This window comes from Durio zibethinus, chromosome 19 (genome assembly GCF_047325235.1).
Source record: "Durio zibethinus cultivar Kanyao isolate XHJ-2024 chromosome 19, ASM4732523v1, whole genome shotgun sequence".
Taxonomy (NCBI): Eukaryota; Viridiplantae; Streptophyta; class Magnoliopsida; order Malvales; family Malvaceae; genus Durio; species Durio zibethinus.
In genome coordinates, this window is record NC_143180.1 from 17,373,170 (window position 1) to 17,399,841 (window position 26,672).

The 26,672-nt window shown below is 29.9% G+C and overlaps 1 protein-coding gene across 10 annotated transcripts; it reads right to left on the minus strand.

The window, feature by feature from the left end:
- Positions 1 to 5,639: 5,639 nt before the first annotated feature.
- On the minus strand, positions 5,640 to 26,672 carry LOC149513466 (uncharacterized). Of its 10 annotated transcripts, none has more exons than XM_089748609.1 (9): positions 25,944 to 26,520; positions 25,731 to 25,868; positions 25,332 to 25,486; positions 25,217 to 25,253; positions 24,946 to 25,095; positions 24,627 to 24,687; positions 22,436 to 22,548; positions 11,024 to 11,386; positions 7,435 to 7,749 (listed from the first exon to the last, which is right to left on the minus strand). In XM_089748609.1, exons 4-8 carry the CDS (start codon positions 25,222 to 25,224, stop codon positions 11,029 to 11,031), a joined length of 690 nt encoding a protein of 229 aa, XP_089604735.1. In that variant the 5' UTR covers positions 25,225 to 25,253; positions 25,332 to 25,486; positions 25,731 to 25,868; positions 25,944 to 26,520; the 3' UTR covers positions 7,435 to 7,749; positions 11,024 to 11,028. The 10 variants fall into 10 exon arrangements, 6 of the variants coding, with proteins under 6 accessions (XP_089604734.1, XP_089604735.1, XP_089604736.1 ...); XR_016330419.1 differs by lacking the exon at positions 7,435 to 7,749 and adding exons at positions 18,898 to 19,078; positions 22,037 to 22,090 and having other exon boundaries at positions 11,253 to 11,386; positions 24,946 to 25,253; positions 25,944 to 26,521; XR_016330420.1 differs by lacking the exon at positions 7,435 to 7,749 and adding exons at positions 18,802 to 19,078; positions 22,037 to 22,090 and having other exon boundaries at positions 11,270 to 11,386; positions 24,946 to 25,253; positions 25,944 to 26,521.

The following is a 26,672-nucleotide window of genomic DNA, read 5'->3' on the forward strand; positions in this document are numbered from 1 at the left end:
CACCTAGCATTTGCATTTTATTTTTATCTTATCATACATAGTTAAATCATCATGCATTCGTATTATGTCATTCATGTATTCATTCATTTTTATTATATTCATGTACACTATACCTATGTTTTCAAAAAAATATATTTTAAATAAGATAATATCTTAACTAAATCTAGTCATTGAGATGTAGCCTAACGATAAAATGACTCTCGATGGTTATTTTTTATGTGAGGTGCTATTTCGGTCTTTGTGAGATAATTTAAAAATCTTTAAATTAGATATATTTTCGAAACTCTACCTAAATATAGGAGAGTGAAAAAAGCGTCTTGATATTTAGAGTGTTCTCACTTTGATCCAAAAATAAAATATTTTATTTTCAAAAGTTTTATTCGTTTTAAAAAAGAAAAGAAAATTTAAGTTTTTGGAATGAAAAAAGAAATTAATTTCTAAACATTATAATAAGATCATTTTTACCAAAATTCAAAGATAGCATGCAATCAATTGATATCGTTTTTGATAGGCATTGTGGAATGCTAATCTTTCCCCATGCTTAACCAACTCTTAAGTCTTAAATCTGATTTTGCAGGCCACAAATTTGTTATTTTTATAAAAGTTTTAAATCTTTTGAATGTTTTATTAAAATGACAAAACTTTTGGGTAGTCAATTACACCATAAAAAAATTAGTAACGACTTCTTGTTTTGAATTTTATCAAAAATGCTTTCTTAAGCCTCATGTTTTTCTCATTCCCTATTCGTCTAATGGATAGGCACTTCCTGATTCTGAAACATTGCAACACCTATTTATTCTAGAGTTCACTTCGTGTTTTAGGATTAAGTATTGATATTTTATTTTATGATATTTTATTTATATTTGGATTGTTTGATTTTTATTTATTTATTTATTGTATTTTAAAAAAGAGAAAGAGAATTTGTTCGAAATAAAAGAAAATAATTGACCAGGTATTAAAATTTCAATGTTGGATTGAAATTGTTATGTTAAGTAAGATTGAAATTATTGGTTAATGCATTTAGTCTCATTTTTGGAAAAGCCCAAATAGGAATTAGAGTTGGATTCTAAAATTGAATTTTGGTGAGAAAGAAATTGTTAGAGTTATTATTCTTTTAGGTTAAGATTGAATACCTATTTAAACAACCTCATTCAAGCACAAAGGGAATCAACAATCGATAGAGAAGAGAAATAAAGTAAAAAATTTGCTAACAATGTTTCTTCTTTTTTTATTTTTGGGGTAAGTTCCTTGGTTTGATTTTAGGATTGGGTGTGATTTAGAGAGTTTTGATCTAGAGAAATGAAAAAAAAAAATCAGAATCTAGGTCTAAGGGTATTTTTTAAGTTTTTTGGGGTTTTTTTCTAGAATTTTCTAGGTTTGGTTGAACTTTCTAATCAAAGTTTCCAACAAGGTTGAAGTTTTTGATCGATTTTTTTATTTAGGTTAAATTTTTTTGTGTAATTTTAAAAATTTTTGTCATAAATTTCTACCATTTATTATCGATTTTTGAGATTTTTGTTGAAATTTGGGTTGTGTGGGGTTCTCTGGCTAATATTTAAAGTTTCTAGAAAGAAAGTAGAGAGAGAAAATAGAAAGTGAAGCAAAAAAAAAATGAAAAAAGCTTTAAATACCCCTTGAAATAGCATCATTTCAAGTTTAAAAGTTTTGTAGACTCGTGGCTCAACTCAATTAGACCTATGCACTGACCCAAGGTTAGTCTGACATATTTCACTTCTTTTTATTTTCTTGTTTTCTTTTTTTTTTTATCTTTTTTATTTGTTTTTTATTTTATTGTTTGTTTCTTTTATTATTTTGATTATTCATTTATTTATATTTAGTTCATTTATGTATTTTAGTTCATTTGATTTCATTAATTAATTTATTTATTTTAATATTTAAAGTATTTATTTATTTAATTTGTAAACTATAAAATAATTAAGAATAGATCAAAATTTATCCAATGATGAAATTCTAAGAAAGTTACAAACGTGTAATTTTCTTAAAATTTCTAAGTGAGAACTTTTTCTAAACTCAATCGAGGAATTGGAGGATTTAGAAGGTCACAATATAAGAATTTTTATTTATTTCTAATTTGAGAAAAATTACAATTGAGAATAAATTGTGATGATTTGATTTTCTTGCATGATTAATTATTAGATAAATCGTGATTACAAGTATTAAATTTTGTATTTGATTATTATGAATTTGACAATATATATTATCATGTATTTATATGTATATATATCATAAATTTTGTATTTGATTGATTGGTACTATTGGGAAGGTCCATATGTGGTGAAGAAAGCTTTTTTATAAGGGGCATTGATCTTAGCATAAATAGATGGTGATGCCAATAAACTTTGATGTTATGAAGAAGTATTTTGCATAAAAAAAAAAAAAAGAAAAACACGAAAAGGTGAATTCAAATTGAAAACTTGAAAAGTACAGTTTAAGTAAAAGAAAGGATGTCTAATTTGAAAACTTGAAAAGGCATCTTAGATATAAGAGAAAGTGAAGCATCATTTGGGAATCTCAAATTACAAGGGCAATAGTGGTTTAATAAACTCTACAGGATTATGAACATCAGTTGGATGGACTTTTAAAAGAGAATCTTAGATTTATTTGTTCATGATTATTGATTTATTTAGGGAACTGTGTCGTTATTCAAATATTTATCTTTGTAACTGTTTGCCTTATTTCTATTATTGACGAATTTGTTACCCTTTCATTCAATAAGAAGCATTTTCTTTCTTTATTTCATTTCCACATATCTATCTTTTTTTATCTTTTATTGATGATAAGAAATGGATAATTGCTTTGCATTTGTCACAAAATTAAAATAATGATGAATAAATGAATGATAACATGAAATAACCATGTATTATTTTGAAAAGATGATGGAGATAAGGATAGAAAAAAATAAAATTAAAGTAAAAGGCTTGGTAAGACATTAACACTCAAGATTTTTGTTTTTTACTTATGAAAAAAATGATAGTATGAATGATGAGATTGAATGATGAGGCTAATCAGAGATCATAGGGTAATTATGATTGCCTATGAGATGAAAAAAGAATTGGAAGTTGAAGAATGAAGATATTGAAAGGATCATTAGAAATTTTTTGCCAAAATTAAAGCTGCATTCATGACATTACATTCATAGCATTGCATTCATGGCATTTGTTTGATAGGAAATTGTGGTCTTGGATCTTGAAATTGAGATTAAAGAAAGTGTGAAATATTTTTACTTGAAGATAATTTTTAAAAAAAAAAAGAAAAGAGAATTTAATCTTAGGTGGAGGATAATTTTTGAAGATAAAGATTTGATTCTTGATTGGGAAATTTTCCAAAAGAACGAGTAAGGTATTGATCCCCGATTGAGGAAAATTTTAGCAAAGATAAAACCTTTTGATAAGATTTTGATTCTCATATGAAGAGGATCTTGTGAAGATGAATTTTAATATTCAATTGAGGGAAAGTTTGCAAAGATGATTTCAAGAAAAGCTGGTAAACCTCGGTTAAGGTAAGCCTTTTATGTGTTCGAAGTAGTTGAATCTTTGATGAGAGGAGTCTTTTATATTTTTTGAAGTTGTTGAACCTTTATTAAAGGAGCCTTTTTTGAAAAAAAATTTGTTTGGGTAGATTAGGATCTAGACATAATGGTTATTTGTATTTTCGTCCAAAACATATTTCATAGAAATGCGTAAAGAGGGAAACTGTAAGCATCCTATCTAGTCTAGAGTTCAATTTGTATTTTAGGATTAGGTTTTAAGATTTTATTTTTTGATTTTTTATTTGTATTTTGATTGTTTGATTTTTATTTATTTATTGTATTTAAAAAAAGAAAGAGAAAGAAAATTGTTCGAAATTTAAAAAAATTTTGGAAAATGATTAAAATTCCTAAAAGAATGTTGGATTGAAATTATTATGTTCGATATGATTCAAATACTTGGCTAATGCATTTAGTCTCATTTTTGAAAAAAAAATTAATAAGAATTGGAGTTGAATTCTAACACTAAATTCTAGTGAGAAAGAAATTGTTAGAGTTCTCGTTCTTTTAGGTTAAGAATGAATGCCTATTTAAAGAATCTAAATCAAGTACAAAGGAGAATCAACAATCAACAGAGAAGAGAAATAAAGTAAAAAAAATTATAGTAGTCTTTCTTCTTTTTTAATTTTAAAAGTAAATTCCTTAGTTTGATTTTAAGATTGGGTGTGATTTAGAAAGTTCTGATATAAAGAAACAAAAAAAGAAATCAAAATTTGGGTTTAGAGTTTTTTTGGGTTTTTAAAGGTTTTTTTCTTTTTTGAAATTTTCTAGGTTTGGGTTTTTCTAGGTTTTCTAGAATGTATTATTGAATTTTGAGAATTTCTTTAGAATTTGAGTTGTGTTAGGTTTTCCGACTGGTATCCAAAGTCTTTTAGAAAGAAAGTAGAGAAAGAAAAGGGAAGAGGGAGAGTGAGAACAATGAGAAAGCTTTAAATACTCCTATAACATTTTAGGTTTAAAAATTTTGTAAAGCAATGGTCTAACCCGACTAGACCACATGTAGACCCAAAGGTAAGTCTAACTCGTTCTGCTTGTCTTTGTCTTCTACTTTTGATTTATTTATTTATTTTTGATTTTATTATTTTGATTATTTATTTATTTATATTTGGTTAATTTATGTATCTTCATTTGTTTTGATTAATTAATTTATTTGTTTTAATGTTTAAAGTATTTTTTGATATTTGTTTAATTTGTAAAATATAAAATAATTAGGAATAAATGAAATTTCAACTAATGCTAAAATCCTAATAAAGTTATGGATATGTAATTTTTTTAAAAAAATTTAGGTGAAATAACTTTTTTAAAATTTGATCAAGATGTTGAAAGATTTATAAATTGGTCTATTTATATTAATTTATATTTATTTTTAATTTAAGAAAAAATAAAATTAGAAATAAATGTGATGATTTGATTTTTTTGCAAGATTAGTTATTGGATATATCGTGATTACATGTACTAAAATTTGAATTTAATTATATATTTGATTATTATAAATTTGACTATGTTATCATATATTTATATGTACTTTTTTTAATAAAATATTTAATAAATCTAACGATGAAACTTTTTTAAAGAAATTGACATATTACTTGGATATTCTTAAAATGAAGAATATTTTTGGAGGTCGATGAATATGTAAAAATATTTTTAATATTTAAATATCAAAATTAATAATTAATTAATAAATAATAAATAATAAGAATAAGCTAAAACTATGTTAATAAAAGGTTAGATAAGATAACTTAAGGTTAATTGATACCATTTTAAGATAGGCACTATGAAAGTGTTATAACCTTCTTTATATGTAATCAAAATTTCATATCTAATTCTATTTAAAAGATTATAACTTATTTTTTAAAAGACATTTTGTCAAGCTTAAGATTTCTTTAAAAATGATAAATTCACTTAGAGGACCAACCATACTAAAATAAAAAAGATTAATGACAAGTTCATGTGTTGTGTCTAATGAATTAATTCTATCACTTACATGTTATAACAAAAATTAAAATAAGTATGGTGTTAGTGCAATCATGTTACCTATTTGAAAATTGTGAACAATTTAGCACTTCAATATATGCATATAAAAGTTGGAGGTTATGTTGGAAGACCCCGTAATTCTTGAAATTGATGGTTTAAGTAGAAATGACATGGTTTAATTTAATCCTATTTTGGATACAGTCCAAGCATTAGTGATGAATATGTGTCCACATAAAAATTAAAATAAGCATGGGTTTAGAAACATGTGCTAGCAGAAAAACAAGAAAGCATTTTCCAAGAGTTGGACAAGTGTGCGTAAGTAACCTCCTACAAGCCACCAACCTTTTAAGCTCATTTTGCATCAACAAAGGGCATCAGTTGTAAGAAATAAGCAGCTCTAGTACTAGTACTAATCAAAATATGCAAATTGTTCCAATTAAGGGTGAATTGCTCAATACTATTTCATACTAAGTCATTGGTTTCATCTTTGTTACAAACTAATGGTATTACGAGTTAATTACAAATGTGTTAAAATGTGAATTGTCACATTCTATCAGATCAGGACATCAGATAAAACAAGGTTGAGGTGGAGAATCATACATGTATGTTATAATACTTGTAGATAAACTTCAGATCTTAAATGACACCTAAGATAAAAGAAGAAAACCTAAAGAGAATATAATCAACTGGGTATGTGTCTTCGAACAACCAATTAATTACTAACAATGGCAGATGTAGAACTCCCATTCCACAAACAACAAGTAGGCAGGCAGGCAACCATGAAGGATAAACCATCAATCCTCTGAGTGGCCCCTAGGTTTTTTCATTAAGGCCCCTACAATTCCAAAGCTTCATGTGGCACAGGCATCTAGCTAAAGAGCCATAAAGCCTCAAGGTAGATGGTGTTAATACAACCAAATTCATATAAAAAGGGATCACTAAACAATGGGTTTGGCAAGCATCAGGTCCAAGCTTTGGATCGCTTTTATTTTGGGTGTTTTCTTCATAAGCTTTTCTACTTTGCATAAAGTTATCATAGACAAGCAGCAACAAATTATTATCCACTTAATAAAGAACAAATATGAAAAAAAAATATATATAAAATCCTCATAATTACTTATTCTTTGAACTCAGAACTTACATCAATCTCTTTCTCATCATTTTGGCTCAGATCATCATTTATATCAACAATCAATGAGGGAAAGGCCCAATCATGTTCTGCACGTAGTTGTAGGATCTTGATATTGATAGTTAAAAAAAATGGGGAATGCAAAGGGAATGTCAATTGTCAATTTATCTAGTCCATTCACAGCAGTAATTTCACATTCTTGCTAAATCAATCAACAGCAGAGAAACATATATGTCATAGTAGCAAATTTCGTATGGCAAATTACACATTTATAAGAGTAGGATACATCCTCATCCCTTTATAATTTTATTAGTTGCAACTTTCAGATCTCATAGTAGCAAATTCCATATAAACTCAATAGTAGAGCATATTCAAGCAAGCTTAACCACACAACACAATGCATTCAAGAAAGTACAGTACAAGTTTACCAGCATATTTAGCCAGAAGAAGAAAGATTCTTACTTTATACAACTTCAAAGTGAAAGAGAGAAATCAGCCTTCGAAATCCAGTAGTAATAAGAATGCATCATTTGAAAGAGTGATTGTTTTAAGCAGTTGGCTCCAAGAGGAAGATGCATTTAATAAGATAATAAATTTCCTAGAAATGTGAAGGGAATCCAATAACGAGGTCAAGTTACTCATAGACCACAGAACATTGTCTCTTTCTTAGTTGATTCTATGAGACCAAAATAGAACGTAAAGATGCATAATTAACATCTGAAATAAGGTGCTTCTAATTCTCAAGCACAATTGTTTTATAAACCACAAACAGAAGGAAACAAAAATAAATTCAGGATCAATATTACCACTAATCATTTTCTATGGGATAAGAAACAACAATAAAACCATTAACTTATTGATGCATACCTAATGCTATAATTGACAACCCAAAATGTTAGTAGATATAACATGTACAAAAGAAAGAACGAGAGTGTTGCATTTCTAGTCAACATTTTAAATTCTCACATGCAGACCTGTATTATCCATGGGTTGTCAGAAGGCATAGGCTCAAGTTCCTTTATCTCAATACCGCACAATCAGACATCAAGAAAGTCTTGGCCACTGAAACCGTATGCTCCAAGCAACATCTGACCACCTAAATTATGAAAATTGTGAACATTTCTCAGTTTTCTTCTGTAACTTATGAAAATGTCTTTTTGTTTTCGTTTTTAGCTAAAATACCATGTTTTCCAATTGCTTGACGAAATTTTAAAAATAAAAATAATGTTTGTCTAAATTTTTAGTGGTTTTAATATTGTTTTCCAAGTGTTTGTAATGAGTCCTAACCATAGGTACATAGTCTTTAATGAATGGCTATCACAAAGCACTCCAACTTGGCCATAGGGACTCTTGAGCTAGGCTATTCCCATGCTTAACTGAGATCTTCTTTTATTTTTCCTCTTGCATTTGTTTGTTTGTTAGCTTATGCATGGTTAATTTATCAAGTGTTTGTGAAATTCCCTTAGGCATGTAATTGCATAGTAGTTTAATTTCATTCATCATTTGCATTTTAGTTTAGAATTTAAATGTCATGAGCATTGTCTTATTTCATTTGTATAAGCGTTAAAACCATAAACAAACTTTTAAACCATGGTTTTTTAGTTTGTTTCGAAAGTTCACCTAGATGGTGAAGATTTTTGGAGAGGTTTACAATATTATGGTAAACCATAAACCCTAAAATGAAACTTTAAATCTTAAAGTTAAAACCTAACCTTAAAATCAAATCTTAAAACCTAACCCTAATCCAAACATTAAATATTTGCCGGACCTAACCCTAATCCAAACCTTAAAACCAAACTCAAATTGAAATCCCAAAATCAAAACATAAAATCCAAAGTCAACCCTTAAATCCTAAAGTCCAAGGTTAAACTCTAAAACCTTAAAGTCAAATGTTAAAACTCTAAGTCAAACTGTAAACCTGAAGTCAAACCCTAAACCCAAAACTAAACCCCAAATCTTAAAGTCAAACCTTAAACTTAAAGTCAACTTTTAAACCTTTAAATTAAATCCCAAAATCCTAAAGTCAGACCTTAAACATAAAGTCAAACCCTAAACCCCTTGGAAAACCCCTAAACCCAAAGTGAAACCGTAGATCTAAAGTTAAACCCCAAAGACCAAAGTCAAACTCCAAACCCCTTGGTAAACCCCTAAACCCAATGTGAAACCTTAGATCTAAAGACAAACCCTAAAGCCAAAAATCAAACCTTAGTCCTAAAATCAAACCTTAAACCCCTTAAATTCAAACCATAAACCTGAATGTCAAACCCTAAAACCAATAGTTAACCCTAGATTTAAAGTCAAACCGTAAACGCTAACCCTAGTCAGAGCCCTAAACTTACTAAAACCTAACCAAAACCTGAAACCTAAACTAAACCTTAGATCCTAAACAAAAACCTTAAAACCAAAAACCAAAAACTTAACCCTAACCTTAATTTTATTAGAAACCTTAAACTTACCTTAAACCTTAAACCTTACCAAAACTCTAACTCTAGCTGAACCTAAACCAAACCCTAAACTAAACCTAGCCCCTACCTTAAATCTAACCCAAGCTCTAAATCCAATCCTAAAACTTAGATTATCAATTGCATCAACTGATCCATGAATGATGAAAGCTTAGCCTTCTACTTAGTTCTTATCTCATCCATTTGTTGTTGTAACTGAGGTTGAGGAGGTATAGATGACGAATCATAAATTGAGTTGGACATTGTTGCAACATTGGATTAACTAGAGTAAAGTAACTCCTTAGATTTGTATGTAAATCCAAAACCATAGACATGAGTGTGCGTAATTTCAAACCCTTCGATAGTTTTAGTATATACTTGTGGATTGAAATTTGGATGATTAAAAGAGTCTTCATCATATTTATGAGATAATGCAGCAACATAGTTCTCCTACAAATAGTTTAAAGTAATTATCATTCAATTTTACCTATATGGCTTAAGCTATCTAGTCCAATAAAGTAAGACAACTTGAAACAATTCACAACGTTAAGATTTACTGAAAAAAGGAGAAAAAAATCTAAACAATTCATCATTGAATATGTAATATTTTTCACTTTTCACAAAATCATTACATCTTAATATGCACAAAACACTATCTAGTTCAACAAAATTTCTTAAAAATTTTAGATTTTGAATTACTATAAAAGTAGTTCATCAACAAGCAAAATACACAATAAGAATCATAAAGCAAAATATGTAATAGTTTTCACCTTTCACAAAGTTATTATATCTAAATACAACATACACCATCTAGTTTAATAAAGAATTTCCTACACATTTTAGGCTTTAAATTACTATAAATGTAGTTAATCAACAAGCACAATAAACAATAAGAAACACAAAGCAAAATACGCAATAATTTTTACCTTTCACAAAGTCATTGTATCTCAACACACATAATACATTATCTAGTTCAATAAAGAATTTTCTACAAATTTTATGCTTCGAATTACTATAAAAATAGTTTATCAACAAGTACAATGCACAAGAAGAATCATAAAGCAAAATACGTAATTGTTTTCATCTTTCACAAAGTCATTGCATCTCAATACACATAATACATTATCTAGTTTAATAAAGCAAGGCAACTTAAAAAGCATTCACAAGGTCATTACAAAGTCACATACATTGACAACCTTGGACTTATTGTCATTGAAATCACTATGTCCTTCTAAATGTCTATGAATCATTCTTTAAATGTGCGTTGTTGTTGCATATCAATTGATTGCATTTGTTTATAGACATATTCAATGGAATATGTAACAATACAATTTATATAAAATTTAAATGTGATAATAAAAATAACTCGTGAAAAACATCATGCCAATATTTTCTATGAATAGGAAACGCAATCAAACCACCAGTGTGCTTTGTTTATGTTTGACATTTTGTTTTTGCTTTGGTTGATATGTTTTGTCATTTCAAAATACTTCATACATTCATAATAAAAGCATCCCCAATCAAAGCAATGATCCACCTCTACTCCATCCCTCTATAGTGTATGATGTTACCAACTCCATGCTCTTTCATCGCTAATTCCGTATTGTCTAACAACAAATATTTCAATTGATTCTTAGAAATATTGTTTCATAAGCATTGAACTAAAGCATCATCTAATTTAGCCCCTGACATCATACACCCTTAAATTTATCAAACATTAAATTATTCACTGACAAAGAAACTTTCCACCATGTTGGCCAAAGACTAGTAAAATTCCCTTGAATTATGCTTGAAATTTTTGAGCTAATTGATGATTGCTTAAAACAACTATCAAGATCCATTTGTTACTAAGAACAAATCAATTGCACGAATTGCTTAAAAACTAAATAAAAATAAGAAAAAATTAATAGTAAAAATTATATCTCATACCTATCTCATAACAGAGTAATCAACACTTGTTTGTCTTGATTTGTAGATGTTGGTAAACTTGTGTTTGCCCCTCTAGTCCTCTGCCTTATTATGCTCCTTTCTTCATTAAAACTACTATCTATTAACTGTCCAATAAGTGGTTCCTTAATGAATGGTGGATTAACTTCATGTTCTATAGGTGGATCATATATCATTGATGCTGAAGATAACTTGATAGGTAGATCATCTCTCATTGGTGCTGAAGAAGACTTGATAAGTGTATCACCTTTCATTAATCCTACTATATATCCACCTTGAGTGTTAGAGCTCTTTCCACAACATCCCATTATAATTGTCATATATAATAAAAGCATTTCATAAGAACTGCAAAGCACAAAGAAAAAACAAACATATATAATATTACATTAATATTAGAACATTAGATGAATTGAGCAAAAAATATAATAAACATATAAAACATTATAATTAAATACACCATATCAAGTAAGTATTATATTTAATGTTACATATATTGACCAAATCGAATAAACATTATATATAGTATTAATAATCACGTTAAATACATTAATTGCTACTACAATAAGCAAGCTTATGTGTTTCATCATCATCATCATCAACTTCATCTTCTTTTTTTTTGTTTTTTATCTTGATCTTGATCTTCTTATTTTTCTTTTTCATTTTGGATCGTTTATAATAAATCTATCTATTCATAATCACAAACAATAAGAATCATAGGATTATCAAGTTCTTCGGAGATAGTAATATTTTATAGAATAAAAGCTTCAACTTTTTGGTACATGTCTTTATTTAAATCAATTTTTTTCTTCATCTCTATAATTATTAGTGAGCTAATATGTATTCTAACCTTCATTTTGAACATCGCCCTTCAATAATTTCAGTTTCTTCTTTTAAAAGGATAACTTGTATAGAAAAATTGATGTACTTGCTCAACTCAGACAAATGGTACACGTCTTTATTTAAATCAATTTTTTTCTTCATCTCTATAATTATTAGTGAGCTAATATGTACTTTGGCCTTCATTTTGAACACCACCCTTCAATAATTTCAGTCTTTTCTTTTATCGTTCTTTGATGATTTTGGAAATATGATCCTTGTAGTCTGTAATCGCTGTTCCATCTCTTAAATTACTTGGCAGAGTGATTCTTTCTCTTTTTGCATTTTATAGTCCTTTCTTTTTTCATCTTTGATCTGGGCCTTTAATTTAGCATTCTTTTTTTAACATTTCATCAACCTTGTTGACACTATTGAATACAAACCTTCCTAATTTTGCTATTCTCGAGAAATCTTGATGGTTTTGTCCTTAATTTCTTTGGTTTTGTCCTTCCAAAGTTGCATATCTTCCTAAAACTTAATCATCTCCTTATGCTGCCTAACACTAAGTCTAGCACATTGGGTTTTGCATCTTTTTGTTCTCTTGATGCAAATCTTTTAAATCATTTTAGGCCACATTCTAATCTTGTATTGCATTTTTTAGTCTATTTTCTTAGGCTTTTGCTACATATTTTAATTGTCTCATCTTTTCTTGAAGTCTCAAATTTTCTTTCCTCAATTTCTCTTTTTCTACTTCATGTTCTTGCCTAACACACTCTATTTCTGACAACAATTCTTTTGCCCATGGGTCCACTTGTTGAAATAAAAAATCATTTAGAGGGAGCACAATATCTCTAGAATGCTTTACATTTCAAATTGAGTAATCAGAAGTGACCTTGTTAAAAATAGGTCCTAATCTTAGCCTCCAATCTTCTTCCATACCTGAACTGACTATTTCGTTGTTCTTGATGAGCCTACTTCTCCATAAGTAAATTCTTTTTGGGTGAGTCCATATGTTGTAGGGACAAACTACTTCACATCGAATTGCCTTAACACCATCAGTGGAGCATAACTTACCTTTCCTAACAATCACAAAAACAAAACGCACAAATCATCTCCACCTCGATATAACATCAGCACATAAGGCATCCAAAGTGCCATCCATTTGATTTGATCACTAGTAAGCCTTTGAAAGAACACTACCCATTCTTCTTTCGATTTTAATGTTGGCCATTGACTCTTTGGCAAAACTCTTTAACTAAGAATCTCTTTCGAAGATAAGGCTTGGAAAAAACACTTTTTTTTCATCAGAAATAGCTCTTTATCCAAACAAATAGTAACTGTGCATTCCCTATAAAACATCCCTCATTTTGGCAATAAAAATTCAAAGACCTAATCCTCTTAGCTAGGATGGCTGGAATGGGATTAATCACCTAACTTTCAATTTGTTCGAATAGAGCAACTATTGCCAATTTAATGTAGCTCAAAGTTTTTGCAAAAATCACCATGCTATAAGCTAAGGCAAACACTACCATACCTTGATCATCTTCCAAGTGTTCTAAAATGAAATCATGAAGGAAATGTCAAGTTAAGCCAGCACATTTACCTTTATCCTTCATAAAAGCATCCACGGCCTCTACCTTCATTCTCATTAATTTAGCACCTTTACCTTTATCCTCCATCAAAGCATCCATGGCCTCTACCTTCATTCCCATTAATTTAACTATCTTCTTAGAGTACCCTGACCTTGGTTTTTTGACATATATCTTATTGGGATATTATATTCCAATCCTACTAAGATCGAAAATTCCTTAATAATCGATGTCAAATTCTCCTCATTAAATGTGAAATCTATATGATAAGTCTTAAAACTGAACGGCTACTAGAATCAAATGCTCCTCAATTACTGCTATGATAAGAGATGCAATTTGCCCATATTTTTCACAAAACTTTTCCTTTCTAGTCTCAACCATTTAATTCCATATGGTAGCTAAATCCTTTAAATTATTTTGTGTAAGATTCATATGCACATTCTGGTAACCCCAACATAAAACCAACATGTAAACAATCTCCTTCTTTTTGTTGAGTTTTCTTAGAGATTCATGCACCTCATTATACCATTCACATGGGCACTTACAGAAAAAGAACAAATATGTAATACTATGGGATCCATGAAAAGAACTTTGTTGAAAGATATCTCAGAGCAAATACCTCACTATGTTGTTGTAGCATGCTAATGTAATTTATGCAAAAGAAATACAACAGAAAAAAATAAGTTAGTATATAGGAAAAAATGGAAATAATAAATAAAAACTTGGAAAGTGAAAGAGACAAATGAAAAAGTTTTCTTTTTACATTATTTTTTAGAAAAAGAAAGGGAAATAAGATGAACATCATATTGTATTTCATTTTTTTTAAAAAAAAAATCAAATCAAATATGAATGCATACGTTTATGAATTTTTTTAGAAAAGTATTACAATATAAATGTTCCCCTTTTTGTCCTAAATTTTAAGGATGATCTACAGAAAGTGGGCAAAGCTCTACCTAAGGTTGGCATGGCTCTATCTAGGGTCGGCTCTTATGACTTATTATATGCTTGATTCAGATTGATTTGCATCTAAAAGGTCCCTAAATTATTTTTTGCTGGCGTCCACTCTAGTTTAGTAAGGCATTTCAATTCTCACCCATTATAGGTTACAAACAGAAAGAATTTAATTTCAGTAAGAGTATTTTGTTTGTCATTACGGAGGTTATCACTTTACGTAGTATAGGTATTTTACTCCCTCCTAAGAATGTTGAAACCCAAGTATAGAGCTCATGCATGATATGAATGTGTCACGTGTCAATAAGAGAATAGAGTGTTATAATTCCTATTCTAAGCACCTCATAATACATACAAAGCATAAAATAAAAAAGCAAATAGTAATTAAATAACATGGGTAAAATAAAATGCAATTCTTTCATTTTCCTTTTATTGTTGTTGTTATTATTGTTACTATTATTATTATTATTAAAATTAAAGAAGTTGATTAAGACCATTAAAACAAAATTAAAAATAACACATTATTAATTTTTTACCTGACTTTCTAAAAACAATGATGTATTAAATGGAGTTGCCAAGTTATCGTAACGATTTTTCAAGCTGCTAGACAAATTTGAAAATTAAAAAGAGTCGCCATCAATTTTTTTTTTGGTTAGGTGCAATTAGATACCTATTAAAACTTACATCTTTAATAAAATATTAAAATTAAATAAAATTTATTAAATAAATAATTTTTGAGTCTGCGAAACAGTTCGGGTTCGGAAGTCGATTATGCGTACTAAAGGATTAACACTCCCACAGCACCTGTAAAAAACAATACTAATTAATTATGCGTTATTTTTCAATTTTGACAAAATGAACTTAATTTTAGTATTTAAAATTTAATTTCCTTAATTTTAAAAATATTTTTATATTAATAGTACGCTTGAAAAATAAATAAAAGCCTTACATAATGAAAAATCTCTAAAAATATTTCAATACTCTGGTAATATTAAAAGAAACTATCTCCCTTAAGGAATCTTTAAGAATCTTTACTCAAAAATCCTATCATCGGCATTTCATATTTATTTCCAATAATTATATTTAAAAGAAGTGTAAATTATGATATCTATAATTTAAAATCAAATAATATTTTTTTTAAATTTATTTCTATGCCATTTATTAAAAAAAATCTTTATCAAAAATTTATTTAAACGCTCTAAAACATTAATAACATTTTAGATAAATTTTCTTACCTAAAGATTCCTAGATAATCACTATCGAATTTCTTTTGGATCTCATCATCAATGATTTTTCATTTGCTTTTAAATAATTATTAGTATTTAAAAGTCACGTAATAATATAATTATCTATAAATAAATTTATTTTGAAAAGAGATACATATTTGTATATTTTTAAGAAAAACTACTCAAATTAAAAAAAAATAATGAAGATATTTTGCATTGAAAAGAATTTTTTAAATATTCCAATACTTTGATAATTTTTAGAAGACTTTTCCCACCTAGGAAATTTTCGAAAATCACTATTCGAACTTCCTCAAGTCTCATTATCGAAAATCTCCATTATTGTTTATAATTGGAATATACAACATATGGTACTCATGAATTAATTCATGATGCCATTGCAAAAAATTTATTTTTTAGAGGTGAAAAATTACCGAGAATTTCTAGTATTGAAAATCATTCTAAATATTCTAATTCTTTGGCAATATCTTTTAAAAAAAATTCTCTCACCTAGAGAATTTTTAGGAATCATTACTCGAACTTCCTAGAGTCCTATCATCAAAAATTTCATTTACATTTAAGATCATATAATGCAGAACAATAAAGTAGAATATGCACATGAAAAACATTAAATTACTTATTATTATGTTATATTTTTCGTTTCTCATTTTAATTTTGTTTTAATTTTCTTTAATTATCTCACAATTATTATCAATTTTTAAAAGGGAACAAAGTAAATAAAATTTTTTTACTGAAAATTTTTTTAGATACCCCAATACTTTGATGGTATTTTTAGAAGAATTTCTCACCTAGGATTTTATTAGGAACAAAGTAAAGGCACATTTATTCAGATTAAGTTTCATATTGTATTTTCTCAAGTTGCTTAAGGTCTACTCCAGGTCTTTTAGGTGCTTGGCTGGGCTCTTGCTCTTTACTATCATGTTATTTACATATACCTCCATGTTGCATTCAATCTGATTCTGAAAACCTTATTGACCAACTTCTGGTAGGTCGTTCTTATATTTTCAGGTTGAAAGGTATGACCTTGTAGCAATACAAGCCTTTTTCAATAATTAAGGCTATTTTTTTCTTGTCTTCCTTCAATATTTTAATCTGATTGTAGCCAGAGTAGGCATCCATGAAGTTAAAAAGGTCATGCTTGGCACTATCATCAATAAGCCAATCAACGCACATTTTCCATTTTTCATTATGCGTATTTACCGTGACCATGTTAGCTATCCACTCAAGGTAATAACCTCTATAATGAAACTTGCTTGTAATAGCTTACTAAACTCTTCCTCAATAGCTTTTTGTCTTTCTAGGATAAAAGTCCTCTTTTTTTCTCAAACTAGTTTCATGTTCAAATTGGTATGTAATCTATGGACCATCATTTTGAAGTTAATCCCTAATATGTCGAATGGTGTCCAAGCAAACAAGTTAGCATTATTTCTTTGGAATTGAATTAATTAGTTTTTATAGTCAAGTTTCATCCTGATTTGCATATAATTTTTTAGGTTATTTTCCCTTAATGGTATAAAGATGAGGTCTTCTACTGATTTAGGTTCGTTTTCATCAATCTCAGTTCTTTGATCAATTATTTCTTTCTGCTCAATTAGGTCGAGACTATTTTTTATGATGATAGATGCCGATATGGTAGTTAGTTCGTTATTAGTGAAATGATAAGTGCTGAAAATGTAAAAATGTAGAGCTGAACAAAATATATGTTTTCATTTCACTTTTCATTGGCTAGCCTAATACCTCAATCCTGTTGACATGTATATGTGCTGGCTTTAGAGCTTGGTCTTTATAAAAACTATTCAAAATTTGCAAAAACTCTTATTTGCACAAGTGTAAAGCTTGAAAGCTCAAAGTGACTTAAAAGTGTTTTTTTCAGGTTGATTTCTATTGTTGCTACTACTTACCTTTGCTTTTTTGGTTCTTTTCTTCTTCTTTAACTTTAATCCCCATAGTTTCCTTTTTTTTTTCCACTTCCTCAGTCTTGCCAAGCTATCAATCTACTTCCCAGTTTTCCCTTTCATTATGGTGACATAGCATTGCTATGCTGTAAACTGGGCTCCCCTTACTTTTCCAATCTCATAAAATGTTAAGAATTTTACTTTCAAAAAAGGAGTCGAGCTTATGAGCCATCTAATAGACTGACTAGGTTGGCCCAGTAGCATATTATATACTGATGGAACATCCACAACCATGAACTCTACAACCGAGGTAATCGTCATTGGTTCTATTCCTAAGGAGATTGAAAGCTTGATGGTCCCTTTGACCAACACTTGCTTATTCCCAAATCCAATCAAAATAATTACGATTAGTGGTAGTTAAGTTTCCTTGATTCCCATCTTCTTCATGGTAGTATAGTACAAGATGTTAGTGGTGCTTCCATTGTCAAACAAGATCCTTCTGACCACATAGTTATACACCACAGTTGTAATTACTATAGCATCATTATGACGATATTGGATTCCCTCCAGGTCTTCCACACTAAAACAGTTTGATTCATCTTTCCTATTTTTTTTCTTAGTCGATAAGCCAACTGCCATAACCAAGCCTTGATTAAATTTTTTTTTTGTCGAGGTAGAGTTTCCACCAATAATTACATTAATTATGCCTACAATAGGTCGGTTATCTACATCTCGACCTTTATTATGGTTGACCTTGGCTTGAAGCTACAATACCAAGACCAAGCTGCCCCTATAAGAATTGTAGCTAATCCTTTACACATTAAGGCTTCATTTGCACCTTGCATCATCATATTAGTTCTAAAAAGTTTCAAATGATCAAAAAAGTTTCAAATGATCAAAGGGATTAGATGTACCATCATATATTCCAAGGTTGGCACTTAAATCCCTTTAGGGGCATGGTCTTGTATCTCTCCTTAGTAAAGGTCGAAGTTCCAAGAATTTTAATTCATCTCTAAAAGCAACAACTTTTCCCTTCAATTCCTTTTTCATGGCCTGCATTTTAGCCTCCAAATCTTTATTCAGTTAGGGTTTCAAATTGTTTTGTTTTGATTTTTAGGTTGTGGCATAAGTTGAGTTGTGACTAGGATAACGGTGGACGATTGAGATGGCATGCTCTTCTTCTTTACAGGTCAAAAAAGCCTCAACTTCCTTGTAACTTGTTATCTTTCTACAGGCTATCAATCAGAGGTGACCAAGTCAGGTACCTTCGACGCTTGGGGTGATGTTATGGTTTGCAGTATTTGTTTTAGGGATTGGATCTACTCAGTCAAAGCATAGAATTGTTCCATTGTCGAGCCCACCTATTATGGTGTAAATTGATCCATATGCTGGCTGTTGTGGGTTTCGATTCAAGCCGATTATCTTTCCTTCCTCATTGGCTCTCTTCCTAGGTGACATGGTTTCTGACTTGGCTAAGAAATGAATTCTCCCTACTTGGCACACCATATGTTGGTACCGAGCTCCGAGCTAAAAGGAAAAACCCTAAAATCACAAGAAAATGAAGACAATAGTTAAGGGCAAAGGCAAGTTATGTTCCCTATGTTTGCACTCCAACATTTAAATCAAATATCAGTACAAAAAAGGTCGAAAAGAGAGAAAAGTAAGAATGTATGGGTGGTATAAAATAGAATGATAGTACCTGGATATCTTTATTTATAGGCAAAATGTGAGGGGTTTATGAGGCATAACAATAGCATAGTAAAGCTGATATGATACTAAACATGTCAGGTTGGCCTAAAAGTTCAAATATCTCTAATTGTCTACTGACAATTTCAAATAAGGAAAATGACCAAAATGCCGTTTAGACTAAAAAAATACCCTTAACAATAGTGAAATCAATTCCTTATTGAGTTGCCATGATGAGCAGTGCAACTTTATCCCTTAGAAGCTCATAGCATTTAAGCCATTTTGATTGTAAAAGTTGTCACTTAATTAAATTATATATATAAAAAATTAGGATAAATTTTCAAAGCCTCAAGTCTCTTTTTTTAAAAGAATTTGGTTTAGATATTTGGATCCAAGATTAGAAAGAATTAAATCTCAACCATGCTTGAGATAAACTTAGCCACTATTTATCCATTTTATCGATTTGTATTGTATTATATCATCCTCTCAAAATCTAATGCGAACATACATTTTCAAACAATTTTGAATATTTTACTTTGTCATGCATACATCTATAAATATACAAGTGTGCTAGCAATCCTAGGTTGATGATCTATCGACTAGTAAAATATGCATTATTTAAGCATACAATTTTATGACATTTATTGCAATAATTTAAATAATACAATATAAAAAATGAATTTAAATAGAAGATAAATAATGTAAATTAAAAATCTAAAAGTTCATCTAATATATATGCATATCCAAATGCAAAATACATAAATAATTTATATAAAGATGGACATAACGATGAGCATAAAGTAATGATTTACATAAATAATTTACATAACGATGGGCATAAAATAACGGTGGACACACATAATAATTGAAATTAAAATACCGACAGGGTATAAATTTGACAAAACACACCAAAAATTAAAAGGCATAATTAATGTGAAATAACATGGATCATAATTAATTGTCAAACAAAGCTTCAACTAGATCATGACTTCTTTGGAAAAGTTTCAGTCTAACTAAAGACTCCTTGGACAAAACCTTGGAAGGACCTAGAAAACCCTTTTTTTTTTTTTTTGGTCATTGATTCCTTCACGTTGGATTGTCTCAAACTTGGGCTCCCTCAGATTAGGATTAGAACTTTAAAAGGTTTAGGTTAAGAAATCTTCAAAAAAATTTCTTAAAAAAAGAAGAAAAAGTGAGATAAGAACAAATGTAAAGCTTTTTTATTAAGAATTGGGTCCAAACGAAATTTTAAGAAAAGTCAAAAAATTATAAAAAAAAAAGAGAGAAATTTAAATTTCCTCTCAAATTGATCACTCAATCATCATAATGGTATGTCAATCTATAATCCTTCCAACTCGATCGACATTGGCGTACCTATTGAAACCATGCTTTCTTATTTGTCCAAATTTTAACCTAATTTGTACAATCCGAGGTCATGTTGATCAAGATTCAACCTTAGGACATTGGGCTCGATTGACAATCAAAGCACATTGATCTGAGTTTAACCACTAAATCTAAATATATATCATTTTTATTCATTTATATATAATTTGAAAAATAAGTAGAAATTGAGAAATTAATTAAAGCACAAAGCTTTAGCTAGATCATGACTTCTTTGGAAAAGTTTTAGTCTAACTAAGGACTCTTAGGACAAAACCTTGGAAGGACCTAGAAAACCTTTTTTTTTTTTTTTTGGTCATTCATTCTTTCACGTTGGATTGTCTCGAACTTAGGCTCTTTCAAATTGGGATTGGAACTTTAAAGGGTTTAAGCTAAGAAATCTTCAAAATTTTTTCTTAAGAAAAGAAGAAAAAGTGAGTAAGAACAAGTGTAAAGCTTTTCAATCAAGAATTGGGTCTAAACGAAATTTTAGGAAAAGTTAAAAAAAAATAGAGGAAAAGAGATAAATTTAAATTTTCTATCAAATTGATCACTCAATCATCATAATGGTATGTCAATCTAGAATCCTTCCAACTCGATCGACATTGGTGTACCTATTGAAACCATGCTTTCTTATTATTGTCCAAATTTCAACCTAATTTGTACAATCCAAGGTCATGTCGATCGAGATTCAGCCCTAGGACATACGACTTGATTGACAATCAAAGCACATTGATCTGAGTTTAACCACTAAATCTAAATATATATAATTTTTATTCATTTATATATAATTTGAAAAATAAATAGAAATTGAGAAATTAATTAAAACACAAGATTGGGGAAATTAAGATCTTCAAACACTATAATTGGGTTTCCTTCTACCATTTTAACAAAATTCAATGCTTAAAAAATATAAAAATGTTAAAAAGTTTATTTATATATTTTTATCAAAATTTTATTTTTAAATCATTAATTAATAAAATAAAAAAAATTGAGATATACTAAATTTTTTACATTATAATTTTATCAATACTAATTTAATAAAAAAAAGCCTTAATATTTGCAAGAATGAAATTAATATGATAACTTTTCATATTCATAATAACTTAATGCAAAAATTCTTTCATTCTAGCTATTTTGTTATCTGTTACCTTAAACAGAAACATAAGTTTGGACCTCATTCCTGAAAAACATTTAGATGCTAATTTGATTACTTATAGCTGATCATTAACGAAAAACTATTAGTCAAGCTTGAATTATACTGCAATAACTCACGCAGCATTGGATAGTTGTAATTTGTAAAACTAACAAAATGCAAAATCCGTTCATTCTGTTCATGGATTGCACAGCACCAAACAAGCAACCTCTAAACTTTATCAAATATACCAACGGCCATTTGAAATGACACCAGAAGCAAAATATTTCAATAATTACCACTACATATGTATAGTGTCGAATGACATCTGTCGTTCCTTAGGAATTGGCCACCTGACACAACAAGAGAGAAATCAGATGCGTATGTAATTACCGCTACATTTTTCCTCTTTCATCCAACTAAAAGTATACTCCTAGTCCAATTTTTTGTATCTTATTAATTGTTAAAACATGAAATCTGAATTTGAACTGTGATGAAAGATTTGCCAATTTGGTCAGATTGATACTTGAATAAACTATTTATTAACTGAATAGTTCAAAGGACTATGTTTTCAGAAAAGAGTTGTAACGTAGTATACAGATATAACCTGATCCTCACACGTACACATGCACAACTTATTATATACATAAATACATAAATATGTATACTTTAACCAAAAAGAGTACAAGGGATCTTACCTATTACATCTATCACCAGCAAACACAGTTGGAGTCAAACAGGTACCATCACTTGGTCTCCAGACATCCAACTCAACAGGTTCCCCAACCTTGTCTAACATAAATCCAAAGAACTGATATTGACATAGAAAAGGGTAACAAGCAAAGGATCAATGTAGGAGCAAGATAATTAACTATATAAAAAAAAATCAATGCTTATGACGGGATGCAGAGAAATTAGTGAAACTCGTGCTACAACCATTCTATTTTTAACTGCTTTAACAATAGTATTCACCACAAAGAAGCAACCAAGCAAGTAGTTCCAATACAATTTACATAGAGGAAGAAAATTTCCAAAAGAAATGCACCTAAATTGTCATATCACACATTTCTAAGAATTTTCCAGCGATAATGTATTATTAACAAATAATAATGGCATCTACATTTTTCTAAGCCAGTTCCCGCTTATAGGTGATCTCACTTAAGATAATTCATCCCCACATTACTACAAATCTATCACCACCGCAGTTTTGAAGAAATCTATATAAATTCTTATACTAAATCCACTGAGATATAGCATCATTATAACAGTATTTCCGGCACTACAGCTTATGACTGACAATGCAATCAACTTTTGGCGTGACTCCGAGGAACCATAGGGTGTAAACCCTAGGGGTATCTATTCTTGTTCTCTTTTCTTTATTTAATTTTAACAATTCTCCTCAAGAATTCAGGGGTTTCTGTTCTTGTTCTCTTTTCTTTATTTAATTTTACCAGTTCTCCTCAAGAATTCAGATCAGACCTAGCTCTCCTACATCTAATACAAAATCTGTGTACTAAGGAAACAAATTATTTTTTCAAATAGGAAATGACATAAAATAGAGCAAACTCACATCAAAACCACAATACAGATTGGAGTTTATAGATTTTTAGCTGGATTCTACCATATCTTGGTATATTTTCTCACATTTCATGATATTTTGAAAATTTTCAAGTGGCAAATGCTAAGAGCATCAAACTCTTGACAAGAAACAAAAATGACAAAATGACACCGAAAAAATTTGCAACTTTATTACTCATTAATCAATGTAATACTCTTTTATCAGGAACTAGTATTGATGGTCACATGTAAATATTAGTTATTCGTAGGTTTTTTAAAGTACTAAGGCTATTTGCTAGAATGTTACACCAAGAAATATCATTTGCTAGAATGTTACATTTCTAATCATTTAACATTGCTGTCCACTCATTGTGTGCCGGAATGAGGAAAGTTGATGCACAGTGATGTAGCCATATCTTTCCATTTTCACCTTTTTCTTTTGGCATTTCACCTTTTTTGGTGTGCCTGTGTACACAAATAAAAGACAGTAATTTATCAATTACAATATGCAGTTAGTACCAACATTACAGACAACTACATGAACGCACCCAAAGAAAAAAAAAAAAACCTTCTCTTTTGCAGCTTTTTATCCATGTACTGTTACTCTACTAGCATCTAATGCCCAAGGTTATCAAAAGATAAACATATGATCTATCATAGGAAAGATTTGGCATCCATAGGTTCGTAAATTTCATATGCAATTAAGGTCATAAGACAAAAACCGATTACAAGTTGCTAAAAGTTTCTGGAATGTTCGTAATATATATAATTAAAGAGTTAAGTAGGTTAAAGACTTTGCTTGGCACATGACAAAAAAATGCATGTCAAACCAGATCGGCCAGCCATTGCAACCTCTTCCTAATAGTCAAAAAGAGGTGACTCATCATAATTTTCAAAAAAAAAAATGATAAAATTAATTGCCACCTCCCACAATGTGCCCTCCATGCTTAAATATTTTAATTGCACATGCCTACCCAGGCATTTTTTAACCACTAGAGGGTGCAATCAAATTAATTGTCTGCCTTAACCTTTTATTTCCATTACTTCAAGAAATTTCTAGAACAGTTACAGAAGCACTTTTCTGAAGTCTGGAATTTAGTACTAACTTATGAAATGGACAAAATCACAAACAAAAATAGCAAGAACTCAGATACGACAGGGAAGAAATACATGTTGCAAATATCAGTTTAAGGAATTAGAAAAAATCTACAAAAGCAGACAAGCCAGCTCATAAAAGAAAGAAAATAAACATCCACCAAATCAATAAACGGAATACATATGTGCACAAAACCAGAGAGCATATGAGAGAGAGGGAGATAATGATGTCATTACCATAGTAATCTTGCAACTTGCAATGCAATGCAGTTCACAGTCGAGATCACAATAGCCAATCCTAGAAAAGTGGGAGGAAAGAAAGTGAGAACAAGTATGAAAAACCAGCAACAAATTATAACAATACTTATCTATGTTAGATGGATAAGGATCTAATGTTTGACATTGAGATAAACTTATAATCTCTAGCTGAATGAATGAAAGCATAAGGTACATGATCAGACAGGTGCCGAACCTTAATTAACATACAAAATGAGTAAAATGTGCTCACACACACACAAACACAAAAAGAAAAAGGCCAACGAGTATTTTTGTCCACCTGAATACACCAGGTGCAGCCATAAGTTCATGGGAAAGATAATGGCGACCAAGAGCTATGACCTTGTCCCCAGCACAAATTTTAAAAGAATTTGAACCTAGCAGCATATCCTGCTGAGAATGGAGCTCATATGATGTTGAATCCAGTACTCTGGGCAGAGGTAAGGTCATGGAATCATCCAAATGCTTAAAAATTGGCATTGGCAGTCGTTCATTGGATCTTATTCTAATAAGAGCAAGATTGAAATGAATATCGCAAGCAGAGATTTCACCTTGACATGTTTTACCATTCCATAAATAAACATCAACCTATGCGGTAAAGATAGGTAAGCATCAAAAGAGTGTTTCATAAATAAATAAATGAAAGGGAAGAAGAAGACTACTTGCCCGTATATTAGGTGCTATGTCAGCATTGGGAGAAAGAGAACGACCGGTAAGGAGAGTAGCAGAAGTAAGGATGATGGCGATGACTTCATCGCTATTGTCTTGGTGTTGACATTCGAAGATAGTCCCCGAGCATGCAAATAACAAATCACCATCACCTGTTAGCATAAATAAATTTAGTAATTCCATGGGTTAGATTTAGATATATATATATATATATATATAATGATAATGGTGTAAACAAACGAAACATGAACAAATTTGGTATGTTGGTGATATATTTATTTAATTATCGAACCTGAAATCATTTGATAAACTTACTAAACAAACAGAAACCCAACTTATTCACCATCTATTTCTTGAATTCGTTTACAAGAGATGGTTTAGAAACAGTATCAGTACCTGAGTGAGATACAAGGGCAACAAGAGATGGAGAAACTTTCAAAGCGGAGACTTTGGTGTGAAGATTTAAGTAAATATTCTCCTTTACACAGCTATTAAAAGTCTCTGCAAAGGTATTCCTCGTAACACGAAAACAACCTGATACAAGTAGGAAAAATAAAGAATAAGAGCAACACTAAAAAAAGTAATAAATAAATAAATCCAAAATTCTACCTCAAGTCTCTTCGCGTTTTCGTTTCCATGGAGGAGTTTCCGCTCGATGCCGGGCTATCATCAATGGAGTAGACTGGGCTAACATTAGTGGGGAAGTTTCCAAACTAGAGCAGAAACAAGTCTAGTTAATTATTATTATTATTATTATTTTAATAATTGGGTTTTGTTTCGCTTCGGCTTAGTTCAGGAAAAATTCCGATGCTCGCCGCCGAGTTCAAGAAACTGAAATCAATACAAAGGCAGGGCAGGGCAGCGCAGGGCACGGCATCGTCTAAACTCTAAGGGCATGTTCGATTCGGCGTTAATCCAGCACTAATCCATTGGATCTTTATACTATCAGGCATCAACTTCTTCTGTGGGCTTGTGGCCTGATCCGGTTTAAAGGTTTTGGTCACATCCATCTATTTTTCTAATGATTAATTTTACTAATGTAGCACAGCACTCCTCCCATACTGTACCACGTGTCATCTTCTGAATTTTTTTGTTTTCAGTTTTTATATTGCTTTTTTTTTTTCTTACTATTTTGCTTTCAACAGCATATATACGGGCTGCCACGCCCTTTCAAGTATATCTAATCAATCCCTCCCTTAAAGGGATTGATCACTTTTTTACACAAAATACTTTCTTCGCCTAAAATTCTAAAAAATATATCGATCCCCCCATATAGAGGATCAATTACCTAGGCATGAGATCGATTATTCTCTTAAAGGGATCGATCAATTGTTAAAA

Bases quoted from the DNA above. Each gene is read 5' to 3' on its own strand.
- LOC149513466 (XM_089748608.1), bottom strand. From the start codon at position 25,145: ATGCCAATTTTTAAGCATTTGGATGATTCCATGACCTTACCTCTGCCC. The intron at 22,549-24,626 runs GTAATGACATCA...TGTCAATATCAG, and splicing joins CAAGTTGCAAGATTACTATG to TTCTTTGGATTTATGTTAGA. The intron at 11,387-22,435 runs GTAAGATCCCTT...TGTGCTTTGCAG, and splicing joins GCTGGTGATAGATGTAATAG to TTCTTATGAAATGCTTTTAT.